At 42.2% G+C, this 17,839-nt stretch overlaps 1 protein-coding gene across 4 annotated transcripts in view; it reads left to right on the forward strand.

The window, feature by feature from the left end:
* The window catches only part of fcho1 (FCH and mu domain containing endocytic adaptor 1), a 62,584-nt gene that overhangs the window by 16,336 nt on the left and 28,409 nt on the right, over window positions 1-17,839 (forward strand). For all 4 annotated transcript variants that reach the window (XM_085251409.1, XM_085251406.1, XM_085251408.1 and 1 more), the window contains exon 3: window positions 13,966-14,057. In XM_085251409.1, the coding sequence (XP_085107535.1) occupies window positions 13,966-14,057 (92 nt within the window). The remainder of the gene's footprint in view (window positions 1-13,965; window positions 14,058-17,839) is intronic.

Consider the following 17,839-nt stretch of genomic DNA (forward strand, 5'->3'; position numbering starts at 1 on the left):
AACTTGGTTTGAGGAAACTTATTTTATTTAAAAAACACATTTTTCTGGTGAATGTCAGAGATTGCAAGTTGAATGACTCTCCCTGTCACTTCTTTTCATCTGTTCTGCATTTCCTTTTACTTTTGGCTGGTTTATAAAGAAAAATAAAAGCTTTTCAAACCCACTTTAAAAAAAAAAAAAAAAGTAGCTATAAATATGTTTGTCCCAGTCCTGGCGATTTATCTGTTGGTGGAAAATCAAAATCCAAAATCTTTGGTGGGAACCTGAATATTTTTATATGCAAAAAAATGCTGCAAAAGGAAAAGTCCAGTTATGTTATTTCCCTTCAGTCTTCACATTTCACCCGTATCTGTCTTTGCACACAGAAATTAACGTGCAGGCGTCTGTGGACACGTCTCTCTTCAGATAACAAGCGGCAAAAGTCGCCCACAGACGTGCTCCCGTGCAGTCCTCCAAAATCTAGGTCTTGTGTCTGTTTGCGAACCACAACTGTGCGAACACAAAAACTCAAACGCTTCGTTTAACAGATTCCCCGAGCCGGTGCCAGGTGTTTACAGCGTCTCGCCTTGTGTGTTCACCGCCACTAACTATACATCATGTCATGAATCATCCTCTAACATGACATGTAAGAGGAAAAAACAGGGTAATTAAAAGCCTGACAGCGAAAGGATTCATAAGCTCGGGTTAGATTACACTCGGTTTTGCAAGTATTAAAAAAACTAGTATGACTAATTATGGCATTAATTGGCTTAATTTCTCCGTGAATAACGGCCTCATTAGTAGTCTTACACCAATGTACGAAGCACAGGAGTGAAAGTCTCCCACATGCCTCTGTGACTTTGTCAGCTGACAGCTTTTTCCTTCTCTCTTTGTCCTCCTCTTTGCTTCTGTCCCAGCCTACCTAGTACATCTATTTCAGGTGTGCCCTAGTTTTTGGCCTAACAGACAGAAAAGTTTTGCACATTGAACTAATATTTCCAGACTTTCAATTAAGGTGCAGAAGACACAGTTTATAACAGAGACTCTCGAAGTTTAGTTCATTGAGCCGACGTGCGGTTTAGGGCCAGAAAAGAAAAATGACCCATCTAAAGCCACTAATTTATAACTCCAGAGAACCTGCACGGACGGGGGAGTCCAGTAGTACAGTTAACTGTAGCCACACCCCTTATTTCCTATCATGCCTCATTTCCCATCACTGACTTAGTAGTCAGTTGTCTGTTTTATGTTTCAGTGCAAGTGATTCTTCAGAGGAAGCTGGTTTTTGCTGATGGTTGGAATCTCTGTGCGGTCACACCACCCATATTTGGAAACTGTATATTGGTATTAAACAGTATTTTATTTTTGCATGCAGCCTTATTACTGAGGCAGTTTGAGAACCTCGTCATTGAACTTCACCCCATGATGATTAGGGATGGGTATTGAAACCCGGTTCTTGTTGAGAACCGGTTCCCACTGTCTCAATTCCTTGGAATCGTTTGCCATTTTTGCAAACGATTCCCTTATCGATTCCAGTCGCCCCGAATGACGTCACCACGTTGCGGAGCGTCATTTACCTGGCAGGAAACACGGCGGCTCAAACGCTCAAAAGTTTGGTTTTACTTTACGAGAACGGATGACAACAGGGCAACTTGCAGTACTTGCAAAGTAGATATTTCATTTAAGGGAGGAAACACTACGAACATGCAAAAGCATTTGCTCACAAAACAGCGATGACCTTAAATGAATGTCGTGTTTTTAATTCCGCTCCGGACTCGTGAATCTCAACCCAGCAGCAGCGGTAACGTTTGCATGTCCTCTCCCGTTAATGCGGCAGGTCAATAATCAACAACAGTGCATATTATGTTAGTGCGATCTGCCTTATTACAAACCTGCCATTACTGTGCATTTAGTGACCATGATGAGAGAGACAGAGTCTGGCTCAGATGCTGGCAGTTCTCGCTGCAGTCTGCCGGTAGCGTCTCCTTTCAGGCCAGGACAGACGAATGTCACCGAGCAGTGACTCAGTTTGTGGTCAAAGGTTTGCACCCGTTTGCCACAGCAGATGATTTTCAGTAAGTGAATGTGTTTAATTGTAGGCAGGGACATTACTGGATATTCTTGTGTAATTGCTACAGAATAATTTATGTTATACTTTGTTATTGCTACAGAAGAATATTTATTTTATTATTTTACATTTACATTTTGTTTTCCTGGGGACCCTGTGACACCCCATTGAAGAGCCGTAGGCTGGATCTCTTAAGATCTCACTGTTGGGTTTGTAAGGCCATGTTACTCCTAGATTTCTATCTTGTTCAAAGAGAAGATAAAAAACAAAGTTCTGAGCTGATCGACCTTAGTGTTCTCCTTTTTAAAAAAGAATCGATAAAGAATCGAATCGTTAAACAGAATCGAAAATGGAATCGTGAAAATCTTATCAGTACCATCCCTAATGATGATTTATTGAACTTGAGCCCACTGTAAGCAGCTGTTATTACCTCTCCTGCTCATCTGTCCGTCTCTTACAGCTGTAGTGTTGCTTTGCTTTTGTGTTTTCTTTACTGGTGAATATGAGCTGTCGATTGTCTTTGTGTGTTTGTGCTGAACATAGAACTGCAGATTTACAGCCAGGCAAGTAGAAAAGCAAAATCTAAAGAACAAATGAGGTGACGTACTTGTGTGTCTTTACATATTTCCCATTCAGCCTGCTTTCAGAGCCAAATGGCTTTGAAATACAAACCACTCTCTAGTTAATTAGGCAGCACAGCCACTCGGGGACGAGCTACACACAGAGCCTCGGCTTGTTTGGCTCAAGAACATTCACAGCCACTCACAAAGCCTCCTCATAGCACTCTGTCCTTTCCCATTAACTGAATGAAAGCTGTGCTTATGGTCCACAGGAGGAAGCGTACCGGCTGTAATTAAGTGCATCCTTAGCAAATTAAGGCGCTGCTAAGTCTTTGGAACAGAATGTGTTTCTCTGTAAGGATTCGTCACGCTCGATCGTTCCAGGAAAAGTAATCGCACTTAGCAATAATCATCGAGGTATATAGAATATAAAATATCTCTTCAGTATGCTTTGATTTCGTTTGCTGGCTCTCAGATGTCATCACTTTGCGAGTGTGCCAAAGGATTGAGACAGTTTTTATTCTCTTGGTTCTCCCTTTGCCTCGAAGGTAGAGAAGCTAAAATAGTTTATTTCAGTGGATGAACCGAGCGGCTCCACAAAGGCCCAGAATAAGGAAGATAAATAAGGATTACTTGGACCTGCGAATCATGCAGAGCTACTTCACTGGAGTCCAAAAATAAAGCAAAATATGGAGCTTAAATTTTGGCAGAATACGTCGCCATTAACTCTTCCCAATTAAGAATTTCATATGGTTTGTTGTTGTTCTTTCCTTTTGATGTAATTCAAATAATTTATTATTTAACAAAGTATATTTTCTAATATGGATTAACTGAGTAAGCTTTACAGTTTGTTTGTTTTTTTTAAATGATGATGTAAAATATGGGCTATTGTCGTCACCCCGACAGGCAAGTTTGTGAGTTTGATATCTTAAAGATAAAAAGGTTTCAAATTGATCTCAAACAAGTTCAAATCGCAGTGATCTTGAAGGTTGCATATATTTTGTGCCTCTGCGCCTCACAGTCCTGACGCAGCACAAACTCAATCTAGTCTGTTCCCAGCTTATAAACGAAATATTACATTTGATTTGATGCCATCACCTACAAAGTTGCACCATTTAGCATCGTTTTACAGCCCCGATAAAAAGTTTAAGACCACTTGAAAAATGGCAAAAAAGTCTTATTTTGCACGGTTGGATGTTAACAAGGTTCAACAAGAAGAAACGGGAGAGATACGAAACATTTCTTTGAGCATGCGATTCGTTGACGACAACGCTTAAACTGATACAGGCCGTTTTACAGCTGATCAACAGTTCAGGACCACACCTAAAAAACAAAAACGTTATTGTTGATCACTTCAAAAATTTGTTGCGGCATCCTTGATGCAAGTGTTTCCATGAGGTGAGAGGGAGCATTTCTCCAAGACGGCCGCATGAAGCGTCCATTTTTGTAACTTCCCCAAAGGTTCTCTGTTGGATTTAGATCAGAGATGCAGGATGGTCCAAAAGAGCGATGTTATTCTCCTGGAGGAAGTCCCTTGTGTACTGTAGCGTTGTCCTGTTAAAAACCCAGTGGTTACCACACAGACGAGGGCCCTCAGTCACGAGGGACGCTCTCTGCAACGTCTGGACACAGCCAGCGCCCGTTTGACGCTCCTGCACCTCCTGAGACTCCGTTGTTCACCTCACGGTGCACCTCAGCAGCGATGGCACGCTGCGAGAGACCCTGCTTATGCAGTTCAACAACACGACCATGTTCAAAAAGGTTTTTTGCCTTTGCCATCAGAGCGTCATGACAGTGTGACGACCTGACAGAAAAGGACAATGGATCCACATTGTTGCACAGATTTGGCCTTTTAAAGGTCAACTGGTCCTAAACTGTTGATCAGCTGTAGATCAGCATGTTTCAGTTTAACAGTTGTTTTCAATAAATTTCTTCTTGCTGCATGTTGAAGCTCGACTTTGAACCTTGTTAAGATCCAACCATGCAAAGTAACATTTTTTGCCATTTTTGAACTGGTCTTAAACTTTTTATCAGGACTGTATTTTAGAAAATAGCCACATAATCTGAATTCATTACTAAGCTGACCTGTATTAGCTTCTTTAATAATATTCGCTGCAGTGCTGTATAGATCTCAGAAGGCCAGTGTGCGTGCTTACCAGGGGAATTTAGAAGAACTGCATCAGAGAAACCTTTAAAGCTCGGCGAGCGGTGCAGCTCTGTACAGTATAAAGGACAGCATTGTCTGCTGTCGTCTCTTAAAAATGCCTCCTTTGCCTGCAGATATGTCTGTTTGCACAGAAACGCTGCACCCACTGGACTTCTATTATTGCCTGCAGCTCAGTTTAATGATGCCAGTGTTGCTGCCCTGCCATCACTTTGAGTCATGTGGGTTTCTTGTGGGGTGAAGATCTGTGAACACACTGAGAAAATCTTCCTGCTTTCAGGGTTTTCCCTCCTCCTCTCATTTCATCCCTGCTCCTCTTCTCCCTGCCACCTCCTTTCGTCCTTGCTCAGTTGTTCATTTTAAAAAATGCTCTGTGCCAGGTTAGAATAGGAGCCAAGACCGATCAATATGAGACTCGTTAAATCTGTTTTATGTATGGCAGTAATCTCCAAATATTCGTGTTCCTCGTGAACTGACTGCATAGTTTGGGTTGGTTAACAATTAAATAAATAGTACATATATCTATGTGTACATGACATAAGAAAATCAGCAGGCAAAATAAAAAGACGCGCTTAAAGAGGTGAATTTGCTCAAACCGTCCTACTCGTCTGCGATGATGAGCCTCTGCTGCAGCTACCTGCTGCTGACGTTATTGACACCTCTCTGCTGTGGGAGCGTTCACGCCGCTCAACCTGCTCGGTCAGCAGAAAGTTTCTGTGAGTCAGCGAAAGTCGCAGCAGCTCTGACAGACCGGCCAATCAACTGGCTCCGTGATAGTCTGACGCAAGGTTGTAAAAGTTTACAGCTACTGTCAACAGCAGCCCGTCAGTGCAGGACAGTTCAGTGCATCACTGTGTGGTGCTGACCTGTCACGTTTAAATGATGTTTTGCTCGTGACTTGTGAAAACTGCTACAGCATAATAAAATTGATCTGTGATGACTGGAAATAGCTGGCTTTGCCTTATTGCAGACAAATAAATGCACTGGTTCTCTAAAACCAGCAGAAGAAATTTATTCTGTACATAATTCAGCAAAGTACAAATGTAGTTTAAACCAGCACGTGTTGAAAAAGGGTCTTCCTGTGGGTGCTGGGCGAGGCTGGATATGAAGAACTTAAGACGTGCAGTATCACTGCGGCCTTCATACGCCATGCTGTAGACCAGGGGTGTGAAACATAAGGCCCGGGGACAGAATTGGCCTGCCAAAGACTCCAATCTGGCCTCTGAATAGCAGTTATAAAGTTTAGACATTTAACTTTATTTTCCTGCTGATAAACCACGACAGCCATTCATACAACACCTAAGTAAACGAGTCAAATCGAAATAGTTAAATACCAGAAAGTTGCTTTTTTTCACAATTTACAATAGAAAATATTTTTTTAACATTTATTTTAATTAATTACTATTTTATGACTTTATCATGTAGAAAAACTGAGATATATTGAAATTGCATTTCTATTTCTGGAGTTAAACTTCTTTGCAGTAACAGAAAGGAGCGTTTGTGTGTCTGTGAAATAAGTTTGACTTCCCTGCGTTAGACTGTTTGGGATTTCTAGAGGAGGTGTGTTCCTGGTGCTACTATGTGTCATTTGTTTCTGCTTGTTTCTTACTATTGATGAAACAATACAACACAATGTGTTAAAGAGCAGGAATATGCTCAGACACTGGATCCATCCATCTGTCAGACTGCACAGTCATATTAGGCAGAGCTAAAGGCACAGCTCTCGATATTGTCAGAAAAGGGAACATTATATCAGAAAGCCTGAGCCAAGCGCTTCACCTCAGTATGCTTAAATTCTTGGGGGAAAAAGAGAAATCTACAAATGCAGTTCCTGGGAGTCCTTTTGTGTCTCTCTCTGGTCCTTTTGTGTGCTGCGAGTTAGAGAGCACAAATAGTCCTAACGCAGGTAAAACCCGCTGCCGATTCTAAAAAGCAGAATATTTCTGAATTAATGTGACGTTTCTAAAACCACCAGCCAAGAACCGCAGGCATCCAATCAGGTGAAAGCAGAGGATTTCTTGCTAATGCCTCAAGCTGTCTTTGGCTCATCTGTGTAGGGCACCATATAATCTTTTACCCTTTCTGTCATTTGCCAATCAGCAGCACAGGTTAAACAGTTGAGATGCACAGGAATACGTTTGTATTTGTTATAGAAGCAGCTGTGAAGACGACCGTGCAGCGCAAAGTGCAGCTCAGCCCAGGTTCACCGTCTGTAATTAGTTTCATAAATGCCTGGAAGAAGTCTGAAGATGTGTCTAATTAGAATCAAGAGAGAGCAGTTTAAACACACACACACACACACACACACACACACACACACACACGTCGGGTATTCATATCTTATGGGGACATCTAATTGCAATCATATTGCTTTCCCTAACCCTTAATAACCCAGCTGTAACCCTGACACTAAAACCACATTTTGAGTCACTATTGCCTTCCAACTCGTGGGGACCTGGATTTTGGTCCCTATAAGGGCTGTTGGTCCCCACAAGTATAGTAGCATTCCAATTTTGGGTCCCCACAAAGATATGAATACGTGCTCTCTCTCGCACACAGAAGCCGACATTACACTGAAATGATGACTAAGATAAAGAGCTAATATACTGTCTGAAACAGCAGGCTTATAAGTTCAGTTATTTCAGTGTCGTCTGCTTCAGACGCAGTAGCGGGTAAACTCTGGGGACTTGCTAGACTAAATCCTCGCCCTGTTTCACACTAAAGGTTTTGTCTGTTTTAACAGGGAACAGCATTTTTAGGTCATGTGAGCCACGTTATTCTTACATCCTGTTTATATCCTTATGAACATGTCGTGTTCACAGGAAACCGTTTGAGAAATACAATGTAACACTAAACTCTGAACTCACTCTAAACATTGTTGCCATTTCGATGAAAGTGACCTCACAGGAAACCTTCATGCAGCCTCTGAGTGAGCCATGAGAAGACTGAACTTCTCTTCTTCTCACTTGCATGCAGTTCACAGCAAACCCTGTGTAAGAGCCAAAGTCAATGTTTATGTTTTTCCTTTTTGTTTTGGTGGCACAGGTGTATAGCTTTACCTGCGTCTCAGGTGATGGTATGTGGGTGTGGTCACAGTCTATTTACCTGATGTCGGTGTTCGCAGCAGGTGTTGGGTGAGTGGTTTGTGGGCAAACTTTTCTGTTGACCGTCATTTTTTGGCACACCAGTTAATCCATGCGCTAGTTGTAAATTGATTGAAAGCGCAAACGTTTGTTTTTGTTTTGTTCTTAAAATAAATGCGCAAAGTACAAGTTCAACTCATTATGGATTATTGGAGGCGCGTCACAGGGACACAACCAACTCAGCCGGCCGCGGCTTTATTTACGGATGAAAGTCGCAACACCCTGTGAGCCTCTCTCGTATGTTGGCTTCCAAAACTGCCAAATCAGTGATGGTCAGTTCACTCATCAACACGCTTGATTTTAAACCACTTTTAGAGGAGTCTTCCCTGCACCACCTTCCCTGTTAACAAATCTGAGCATTTCTCCTACTGACCTTAGTGTCCCGACAAGTCTGTGTCTTCATGAGAAACTTGGACACATACAGATTTGAAACCCTCCCTCGTCTCCTTTTTTCCGCTCCTCATTGTCATGGTAATGGCTCCATCATGCATGACCAAAGCGGTCAGCTTAATTGATGAAAAAGAGATCAGCGAGAGGTGGGAAGAGAGGGGGGTTCGCATATATCAGGCATGAAGGCTTTTCTCGCACTGAAGGCTTTAAGGAATACTTATTGCTAACCTGCATATTTATTGTTTTTATTCTATACAGTAGTTTAGTTATAGCCAATGAATCAAAGCAGGAAAGCACCAAAAACCATGATGTTCTTTTCAACCTGATCTGCACTCGCCCCGTTCATTCTGAACTCATCCTGAAGTGAAGATGAATAAATTAATCCCTAAACTTGTGCAGCGGGATCTATTTTCAGCTGCCGATAACATTTGGATCTCTAGTGGGTTTTTACTCGTTGCTGAAAATTGTTTGTGGGATTGACTGAAAAAGAACCACAGAGCCCATAACAACCAACATGTTATGATGTGTTTTAAATAGAATTGGTGGTGGTACAACTTTGCTTTCAGCACAAAGGAATAAGTTTCATCAGGCTTTGAATTCATGCGAATGTGTCTAATATTAGCATTATTTTCTTTGGGGGTTTTTTCCATGGGAGATCTAAAACATAGTTTATATTTAAAGATTTTCTTATGGCATACAGTTTCCCAATCATCAGCATTTCATATAATCAGTAACGACCCAGTTCATCCACGTGATCTGCTGCAGCTGAGGACACATGATCTGAATATTCTAGTTTTCAGGCAGTCGTCCCCTGAAGAGACGATGGACAAAGCTGAAACTGTCTGACAGCCCTGCTGGCGGGAGAGCCTTTTATTTCCTTACATCAACAATGAGCTCTTCCATCTAATGTGAAAACTGCAAGACGACAAAAAAAGACCAGCTGTCGCAGAGAATGAAGCAGATTTGGAAAATGCGCTGCTTTCTCTGCTAAAAGTGGTTTGTAAAGCAAACCTGAGGTGAAACGTTGCCGCGGTGCAGAGAGCAGCACAGAGTCACACAGCTGCTCCTGAAAGTCATCGTGTTGAACTAACTGTACATGCAAAAAGTGAAAGAAATGGTTTAATTAAATAAAAAAACAACCTTCTGGTCCGTTCGGTGCACGCTTGTCACGGTGAAACTTGTCACTGAGAAACGACCTCGTCTTTGTCAACTTAATCTGCGATCGCCGAGTTGTCGGCTAAACGGGAACATGAGTAAATATTTGAGCCTTAGAGAAGGTAAATGCAGACAATTCAATGTGCTGAGCAATAAGCTGTTGTAATAAAGTTCGTATCTCTCCTAGCACAGTTTGCTCAGACTCGCTTCTCACATATTCAAATGTTCTTAAGGACTGTGATCATAATCAGACACGGTGCTCACCTTATAAGGCACCGTGACAGACTGTGGGGAAGCTCTATTTGCATGGAACTGAGAGGTGTGTGTGTGTGTGTGTGTGTGTGTGTGTGTGTGTGTGTTGGCAGCTCACCTTTCTGTGGCACGTGTAAAGTTTCTGCGAGGAAGGAACGAGTCCTGCATGACATTAGTCCAACTCGCTGTTTATGGACAGTGAAAGTCAAAACATTCAGCCGTTTGGTGAAAACACGGATCTGAAGTTACGAAGGACAGAAAACAGGATGTAGGCGTTTCATCGTGTGCTCAGTACAACGAAACCACTTTGTGTGAAGTTAAAGGACTGAGTCTTTATGTCAGGATAGTGTAACCAGTCAAGTCTTTGTTTTTTTTAAATTTATTTTAAAATTGTATCTTGCACTAGTTTTATTTCTAAAAGCAAAACGGGTTCATCCAAACCATAAACTGAAACTGGTTTTAAAGAGTTGAATATTGGCCTAAAATTAAAATTGTCTTGTGTGTTTGCACTTAGATTAACCCTAATGTTAGCTTCTAAGGAGCTGGAGAGAAAAGCGACCGAGAGGCTTCTCGGCTCAGAGGTGAAACGTCTTAAAGAAACTTTATGAAGTCTAGTCGCTTGACCTGGATGTCTGAGAACCTACACAGATACATTAAGAGTAAGATAAAACATCATGTTAGTGAATGTACTCACAGATGTACCCATATGAACCTATGGGTGAACCTAATCTTTGCTTATGTCAGACACAGGATCAAAAGTTAAACTGATTGCGGCTCCGCTGATGATTATTCTGATGATTAAGCTGCAAATGAGTTTCTCTAATCTTCATGTTTGAGACTTCACAAAGCTTGTTTTATCTGTGAAACAGCATAACTCGGACTTTACTGAGGCACAAAGAAAATACAAGGTTAATTTTTTCTTCTTTATCAGCTGATTGACTTTTTCACCCAGATCTGATCTTGTTTTGATCCTTTTGCAAAAGCAGTGACTCATAAATGTTGTCAAAATTCAGCAACATCTGTATAGCTGCTTTAAGTGTGTGTGTGTGTGTGTGTGTATTCATATCTCTGTGGGAATCAAAAATTAGAAGTTTACTTTACTCATAGGGACCAAAATCCAGGTCCCCACAAGTTTGAAGGTATTTTTGAAACTCAAAATGTGGTTTTAGTGTCAGGGTTACAGTTGGGTTATGGGTAGGTTCAGGGTCAGCAGCTGGGGAAAGCTTTGTGTCAATGAGATGTCCCCACAAGATATGAAAATGAGTGTGCATGTGTCTCTTTTATGGCTATCATAAAAATAAAGCTCAGGGGACGTGACCGTGTGAGAAGCTGACTTTGTTGTGTGTTTTCTGACAGATGCCAGCACCTCGTCTGAGATCATTCTCAGCTGTTTTTTCCTTGTCCTGCTCCTTTACGTCTGGTTTGTGCGTGCGTGTGATTTACTGATGACCCTTCCTTGGCATTCCAGCCATTCCCCTGGTACCTGGGAAGTGGTCTGTTCCCCAGCGCGATATTTTTAGGTCCTGCGAAGCAGCTGTCAGCGTTTCTGCTTGCACACACAACCCTGCTGTCTGCTGACTGAAAAATGTGGTGAGGCTGAAGATGCAATCTGCCTCTGCCTCAGTCGGGCTCTCATCCAGATTACATAGATGTAATCGGAGGGAGGTTTGTGTAATTACAGCGGCGATGGGGACGGTGCTAAATCTGCTGAGCCATAAGGTGTGCGACTGATCTCACCAACAATCCAGTTCTGTGTTTGTTTGTGCTTCTTTCACACAACACTGAGTCATGTTGGTCCTGAGCTTTCTGCTCCACAGAGGAGCAGAAAGCTCAGCTCAGATTGCAGCAGCCGCTCGCAGCCCGAGACGTGGCGTAGTTGATCCTGGAATATCAGCACGAAGCGATCTGTTCAGTTATCACAGCTCATGTTGGAACTAAGAGCAACAAATGCCAAATAATAGAGAGAGAGGTGAACAGTGTGGGTCCTTTGTGTGATAGTCTAACATTTAGAGTGTGTCTCAGCTGGTCAGGCTGCTTTTGGAGTAACTATCTATGAGCACAAATTGTTGTACCTGAAGAGGACTGGTACTGATGCTTATACAGCAACGTCTGAAGGTGTGCTACACGAACATGTTGTTTCTTCATGCACATGCTTTCCAACTCGTAGGGCTTAATAACAAAAGAAAGAAAAGCAGTCTTTGAAAGAAAATTAAATTATTTTGATGAATTCATTTGCAAAAATGTTTTCAGAAGGCTGCGTGTAATGATATTCACTAAATGAGTGGCACAGTGTATTCAGTATAAATGATTTGATGCTGTGCGATGCTGCAGGGTATAAATAAAAATAAAACTGTCAGCGATCAGAACAAAGTGACAACGAAAGAAAACAGCAGTGAGAAGAGTCAGTAGCTGCAGGGACCCGTGAGGGACGGCTGGATTTAAACCGCTGAAACTTACAGACGGTCACAGTGTGAGTGTCCTGTGCTACATGTGCTTATGGAAATCCATCCGAACACTACCGATAAAGCACATTAGTTATTCATTCATAATTAATGTCAATAAATTGTTCTTTTATTAACTCGACTGTCTGTCGACCTGCAACTCACAAGAATCACTGATCCTCCTACGGGATTCACACGATAACGAACTGAGAGGTTTTCACCCCGATTGATCACTTTTGTTGTTTTACGGGCAACAACCTGAGAGTTATGAGTAGGGATTTTAGGTTTTATCCGATACCAGTACCAAACCGGTACTTTTGAAACTGTGCCGGTGCTTAAACGGTGCTCGAACCGGTGCTTAAAGAATCAAGAACACAAAATTGGTCCAAAAACCTCTCATGTTTAGCTGTTTTCCATTTTTTCTTTGGTCATTTTAGCCTTTTTGGCCAGGGTGAAGGGAGCATCTGCCATCAAACAAGAAGACAGCCGCATGTAGCTATGGTGATGTTTGCTAGTTCACCTTACATGCATTAATGTAATAACGTGGTTAGCCTACTCAACGTAAATTACACACGAACAACATTAAGCTACTCACGCAGAGAAGAACGGCTGCTGCTGCATCATCATCCTCATCATTTCTGCTACACTGGCAGGGCTAGGGGCCAGGACTCTCCTCTTCGGGGTTTTTGGGGATGTTGCTAACTCCGGGTCTGATAACAGACACCGCACCCGCAGTAGATGTGCTCGGTGTGAGGTCTCGCAGCAAGCTATCAAATACGGCGCATTTCTCGGCTTTTAAAAAAAACGCTATGCGTCGCCAGGTGTTTGATCAGATTTGAGGTGTTACCTCCTTTGACAGTATCACAGTATCAGCTTAAAGCACTTGTTGCTGCTGAGTTTGCATCTTTTACTGTGAAGTACAGCCAGACTTTGACCGCTTCGCCTTGGGCATCTTTAATCTGTAGCTCTGCTCTAAAAGAACGTACGTACCTGGACCCGCCTACTACGCTTGCAAAGGTAAAATGATTGGCTAGAATCCAAAGTGTATGACATCTCAGGAAAAAAAAGCACCGAAATATGTGCGCTGCTTTTCGGTCTGGTTACTACCGTTTATGTCAGAACCGGATACCGGTACCCATCCCTAGTTATGATGGACTGTGAGTCAGACGAGCTTCTGCACACAGATGCTGTGGTTACGTTTAACTTGAAGTTGTGCTGTTCAAACGCTAAAATGCTGTGATATGACAATATGAAGACCGTCGAGCGGTAAAGCAGTTTAAAAAGTGCATCAGAGAGACACTCGTGTTATCAAAAGGAAACTTTAAACACGCAAAAGGTCTTTTTGTGAAGCGTTGAGTTCCCTCGTGCACTGATGACCAATCGCTGTGATGTTTTGAGGGAGAACAAAAGAAATGAGTAATATTTGTGGCCATATGTTAAATGACTTTTGCCGCCTTTGGAAGCGCGAATGCTCGAATAGCTTTTCTATAACTGAAGGTCACGTGTGTGTGTAACGTGCAGGACTGGCTTATAGAAGGTGAGCGATTTACCCGTCATGCCCACACGATTCATTAACTTCTTTTAATAATTTCTTTTTATCCAGATGGTAGAAGCTGGTTTCATTTTTACTTTCACCCTGAACCTTTGAGTGTCTCTGGTGTTTACAGCAGACGATCAGGAGAAAAATGTCTCAAACTCGAGCGAACTTGATTCTGAGGCCCCGACTGGCATCGCTTTTGTTACTTTTGCCATGTTGGTTTGCTGTTTCTCGACTTACTGCTAACAGACGTGTGTGTCTGTGTGTTATTTTCGGCAGGGGGAGAAGAATGCCGGCTTTGATGTGCTCTACCACAACATGAAACATGGCCAGCTGGCAACCAAGGAACTCGCCGAGTTTGTCCGAGAGAGGTGAGGTTTGTGTGTATTTGTGAATATCTGTGTGGGAGGTGGTGCGAGTGATGAGATTTGGGTGGAAAATCCACCGTTCTTTACTACGTACATGGATATAAAGATTGTGCCAAGTTGGAAGAAATACTGGAAAATACCAAAAAGCATTCTGATCTCATCTCTCAGTATAACAAGGTGTTCAGATTCATCCTGTCTGCAGATCGTGTACTGTGGAGCACACAAGTCTGTCTGTGCTTTGACCTCTGACCTCACTATTCTGCTTCTTTTGAAGTGCCTGTTTCTCAAGCACTCAGGTCTGAGCACTGTATGTGGATGACCTCTCATCATAGCTCGCCACAGCAGGCGACACACTGCACGCTGCAGTTCTGAACTTTTTTTCTATCATAATCCGACGAGCAGAGCAAAACTGCATGACGCCGTTGGATCGGACATGGCGCCATCTATACAGTCAGGTCACATAAATATTTGGACAGAGATGACTTTCTTCTAATTTTGGTTCTGCACGTTACCACAATACGTTTTAAACGAAACAACTCAGTGCAGACTTTACGCTTTAATTCAATGAGTTGTGACAAAATAAAGCATTTTAACAGTCTTTTCATTTCAGGGCCCAAAAGTAAACGAAGAAACTAAATAACTGAAAATAAAATGCTCATTTCTAATACTTGGTTGAAAACCCTTTGCTGGCGTTGACGGCCTGGTCTTGAACTCATGGACATCACCAGATGATGGGTTTCCTCCTGCTGGGCCTTTACTGCAGCAGCTTTCAGTTGCTGTTTGTTTGTGGGCCTTTGTGTCTGAAGTTTAGTCTTCAACAAGTAAAATCCACGCTGAACTGGGCTAAGATCAGGTGACTGACTTGGCCATTCAAGAATATTCCTCTTCTTTGCTTTAATAAACTCCTCAGGATCTGTGTTATGAAACGCTGCCCAACCAGTTTGACTGTATTTGAGCAGTCTGTCTCTGGACACTTGCACCTTGCAGTGAACCCTCTTATTTACTGTCATGCAGTCTTCTCTTTGCGGTAGGCTTGGATATCGATACGCCGACCTCGAGGAGAGTGTTACTACTTGGTTGGCTGTTGTTAATGGAAATAATTCTGCGATCATCCACCACCGTTATCTTCCGTGGACATCCAAGTCTGCGTTACGAAGTTCAGCAGCGCTAAATCTTTCAAATGCAAGCACCACACCTCAGATTAACTCCAGGTGATCGATTTCCTTAATCAACAATGACATAATAAAGGAATTCCCCACACCTGCCCATGAAATGGCCTTTGAGTCAATTGTCCAATTACTTCTGGTCCCTTTGAAAAGAGGGTGGCACATGTTGAGTGTGGGTGCCCTCAAATGAAAGCTGAGAGTGTAGACATCTTGTACACGTCTATTGTATAACAATAATTGGAAAGTGTTTAAGGAAACGGGTAAAAATGTATCCAGATGTATATATTTACACCTAACTGTGACAGTTTTTACCTCCCTGTGGTGTGCATGTTCAAATTCATCAGGTTATTGTCCATTAAATACATAGAAAGCCACTTAATATAATGTGGCCTTCTCCTTGTACACTCAGTCGAGGCAGCACCCTCACATAAACCAGAGTGCTTCTACTCGTGAGACACACCTGAGGTCACCTGCTGTGTACACCTCTCTGACTGTTGGGTTTCTCTGTGTGTTTTATTGTAGGGTCTACCTTACAATATAAAGCACCTTGAAGCAACCGTTGTTGTGATTTGGCGCTGTATTAATAAAATTAAATTGAGCTCTGCGGTACAAAATATTTTCCTTGTGTACATGTTTACCACTTTAGTAATCAGTTACTATGCATGTAGACACAGTGCACGTCTTTGGGACCTTTTTAAATGGTTTGCAAACTAAAATAAATCAGTCAGATGAAATCTAGTTGTCATTTTTCTTAGCAAAATCAGCATGAGCCATCTACGAGTCAGTAATAACTGGTGGTGCCATCGTGTCTGGGATGTAAAAACGGGACAGTTGCACACTGACACAAAACTAAGTTGAGAGTGTGTAACGTCAAATACTCTGTCAACTCATTTGTGATTTGCAGTTAGCACACTGAGGGGAGTAATGAGGAGTTTGTGCTCTCACAGCTGGATGCTAACGCGTACAGAGCACACTGTCAGACCAGCGATATAATCCTGACATCGATTCAGAGTGCTGTGCACATTCCTCACAGGGGAAATTCACTTATCTGCTTGGAAAGCAGCAGACAACAAATCAGCAGTCAGGAAATGAAATAGCACTGTGGGTGAAACCGTGTGCGATCCTGCAGGATGGAGGCGAGGCAATTGTCCTGATAAATTTCCTCAATCTTTCTCTCTCACCACTTTCCCGAAAGGTCATTTTGATATAAGAGAGTCTATGAAACACTCGGTTAAAGTACCAGAGCAACCCTTCAGCCACACTATCAGGGTTTCTGCATTCTCTGCATAGTACTGTATTTACTTTAAGGAAGACAATCTGATTGGCTAGAGCTTGGAGTCTGAGGATAGACGACGGTTGTCTAAATAAAATGTAGCAGAGATCAGCCTTTAAATATATCATTCAATGAGCTAATTAGTTACTAAACATCACAGTGGTCATTTATTATAGAATTATGTACTGAGAGACTTTAAGTTAGATACAGTTGTTCACAGTTTCCAACAGTGTGAGGATCTCATCCTGGAAATAAAAAGTATTTGGATTATAGTTGGTGGATGTCCTACAGACACTGCATTAAATAGACATTCATTACACAGAAGAAGAAGAAGCAGCAGCACATGAAAGTGTTGGGCCGGACGTGTTATTGGTGAATCCAGGTGTATAAAATGAAGCACTCAGCCGGTCTGTCTTTACAAACACTTGTGAAATAATGGCTCATTCTAAAAAGCTCACTTACTGTGGGATTGTAATAGGATGGCAGCCCGTTTGTGAAGTTTCTTCCCTCTTTGATATTCCACAATAAGCTGTAAGTTGTGTTATTACAACGAGGAAGCAAATAGAAAAAGAAGCAACTCAGCCATAAAGTGGCAGACCACATGAAGTCACAGAGCGCCGAGGCGCACAGTGTGTCACAGTACCAACGCTCCAAACTTCCTCTGGCAGTAACGTCAGCACACAGTCTGTGCACCGGGAGCTTCCATGACTGAGCAGCTCCTGCAGGTGTCATTTGTAGGTGTAGCGTGATAACTTCACTCTGGGATAAAATAACTGGTCATCTTTATGGGAACCACGAGCCATGGAAGGCTGGGCAAAGCACAACAACAAAAAACAGATTTTAAGCCTTTCTAATAAAAAGTAACAATAATAAACAAAACTTTAAAGCACGACCGTCAACAGTAACATTAATTCTCTATACGTGCTGTGTCGACACAGATCAAATAGAGCCCCCATGAATTTTTAATAGGTACAGTTTAGTATCCAAAGATATACAGATGTTCACAAGGAGCACTAATGTGAGATTCCATTAAAATAAACCACTTCTGAAACTCCTAAAACATCAAACATTTAACCTGTTACCACAAATCAAGCCTTGTCTTTGGCCTCCTACAGAATAGAACTGGATCCTTTCGGATAATCAAACGCCTAAAAAGGTCAGTTTAATTTAAGATATAAGTAATAACTTGTGAGACTGATTCAAACTCTCTGCACGAGACGAAGAGCAACGATAAGTCTGTTTGTTTACGACTCTCGGTTCTCCTCTGCAGCAGGTTCCTCTGTTCTCGGGATATTTGGATCGATGTTCCTCTGCTGTCCCTTCAGGGTCCACAGATGGTTATTAAA

The sequence above is a fragment of the Mchenga conophoros genome, linkage group LG17 (genome assembly GCF_057382185.1).
Source record: "Mchenga conophoros isolate Kocher_MC1m ecotype Shallow Benthic linkage group LG17, M_conophoros_male_GT1.1, whole genome shotgun sequence".
Classification (NCBI taxonomy): domain Eukaryota; kingdom Metazoa; phylum Chordata; class Actinopteri; order Cichliformes; family Cichlidae; genus Mchenga; species Mchenga conophoros.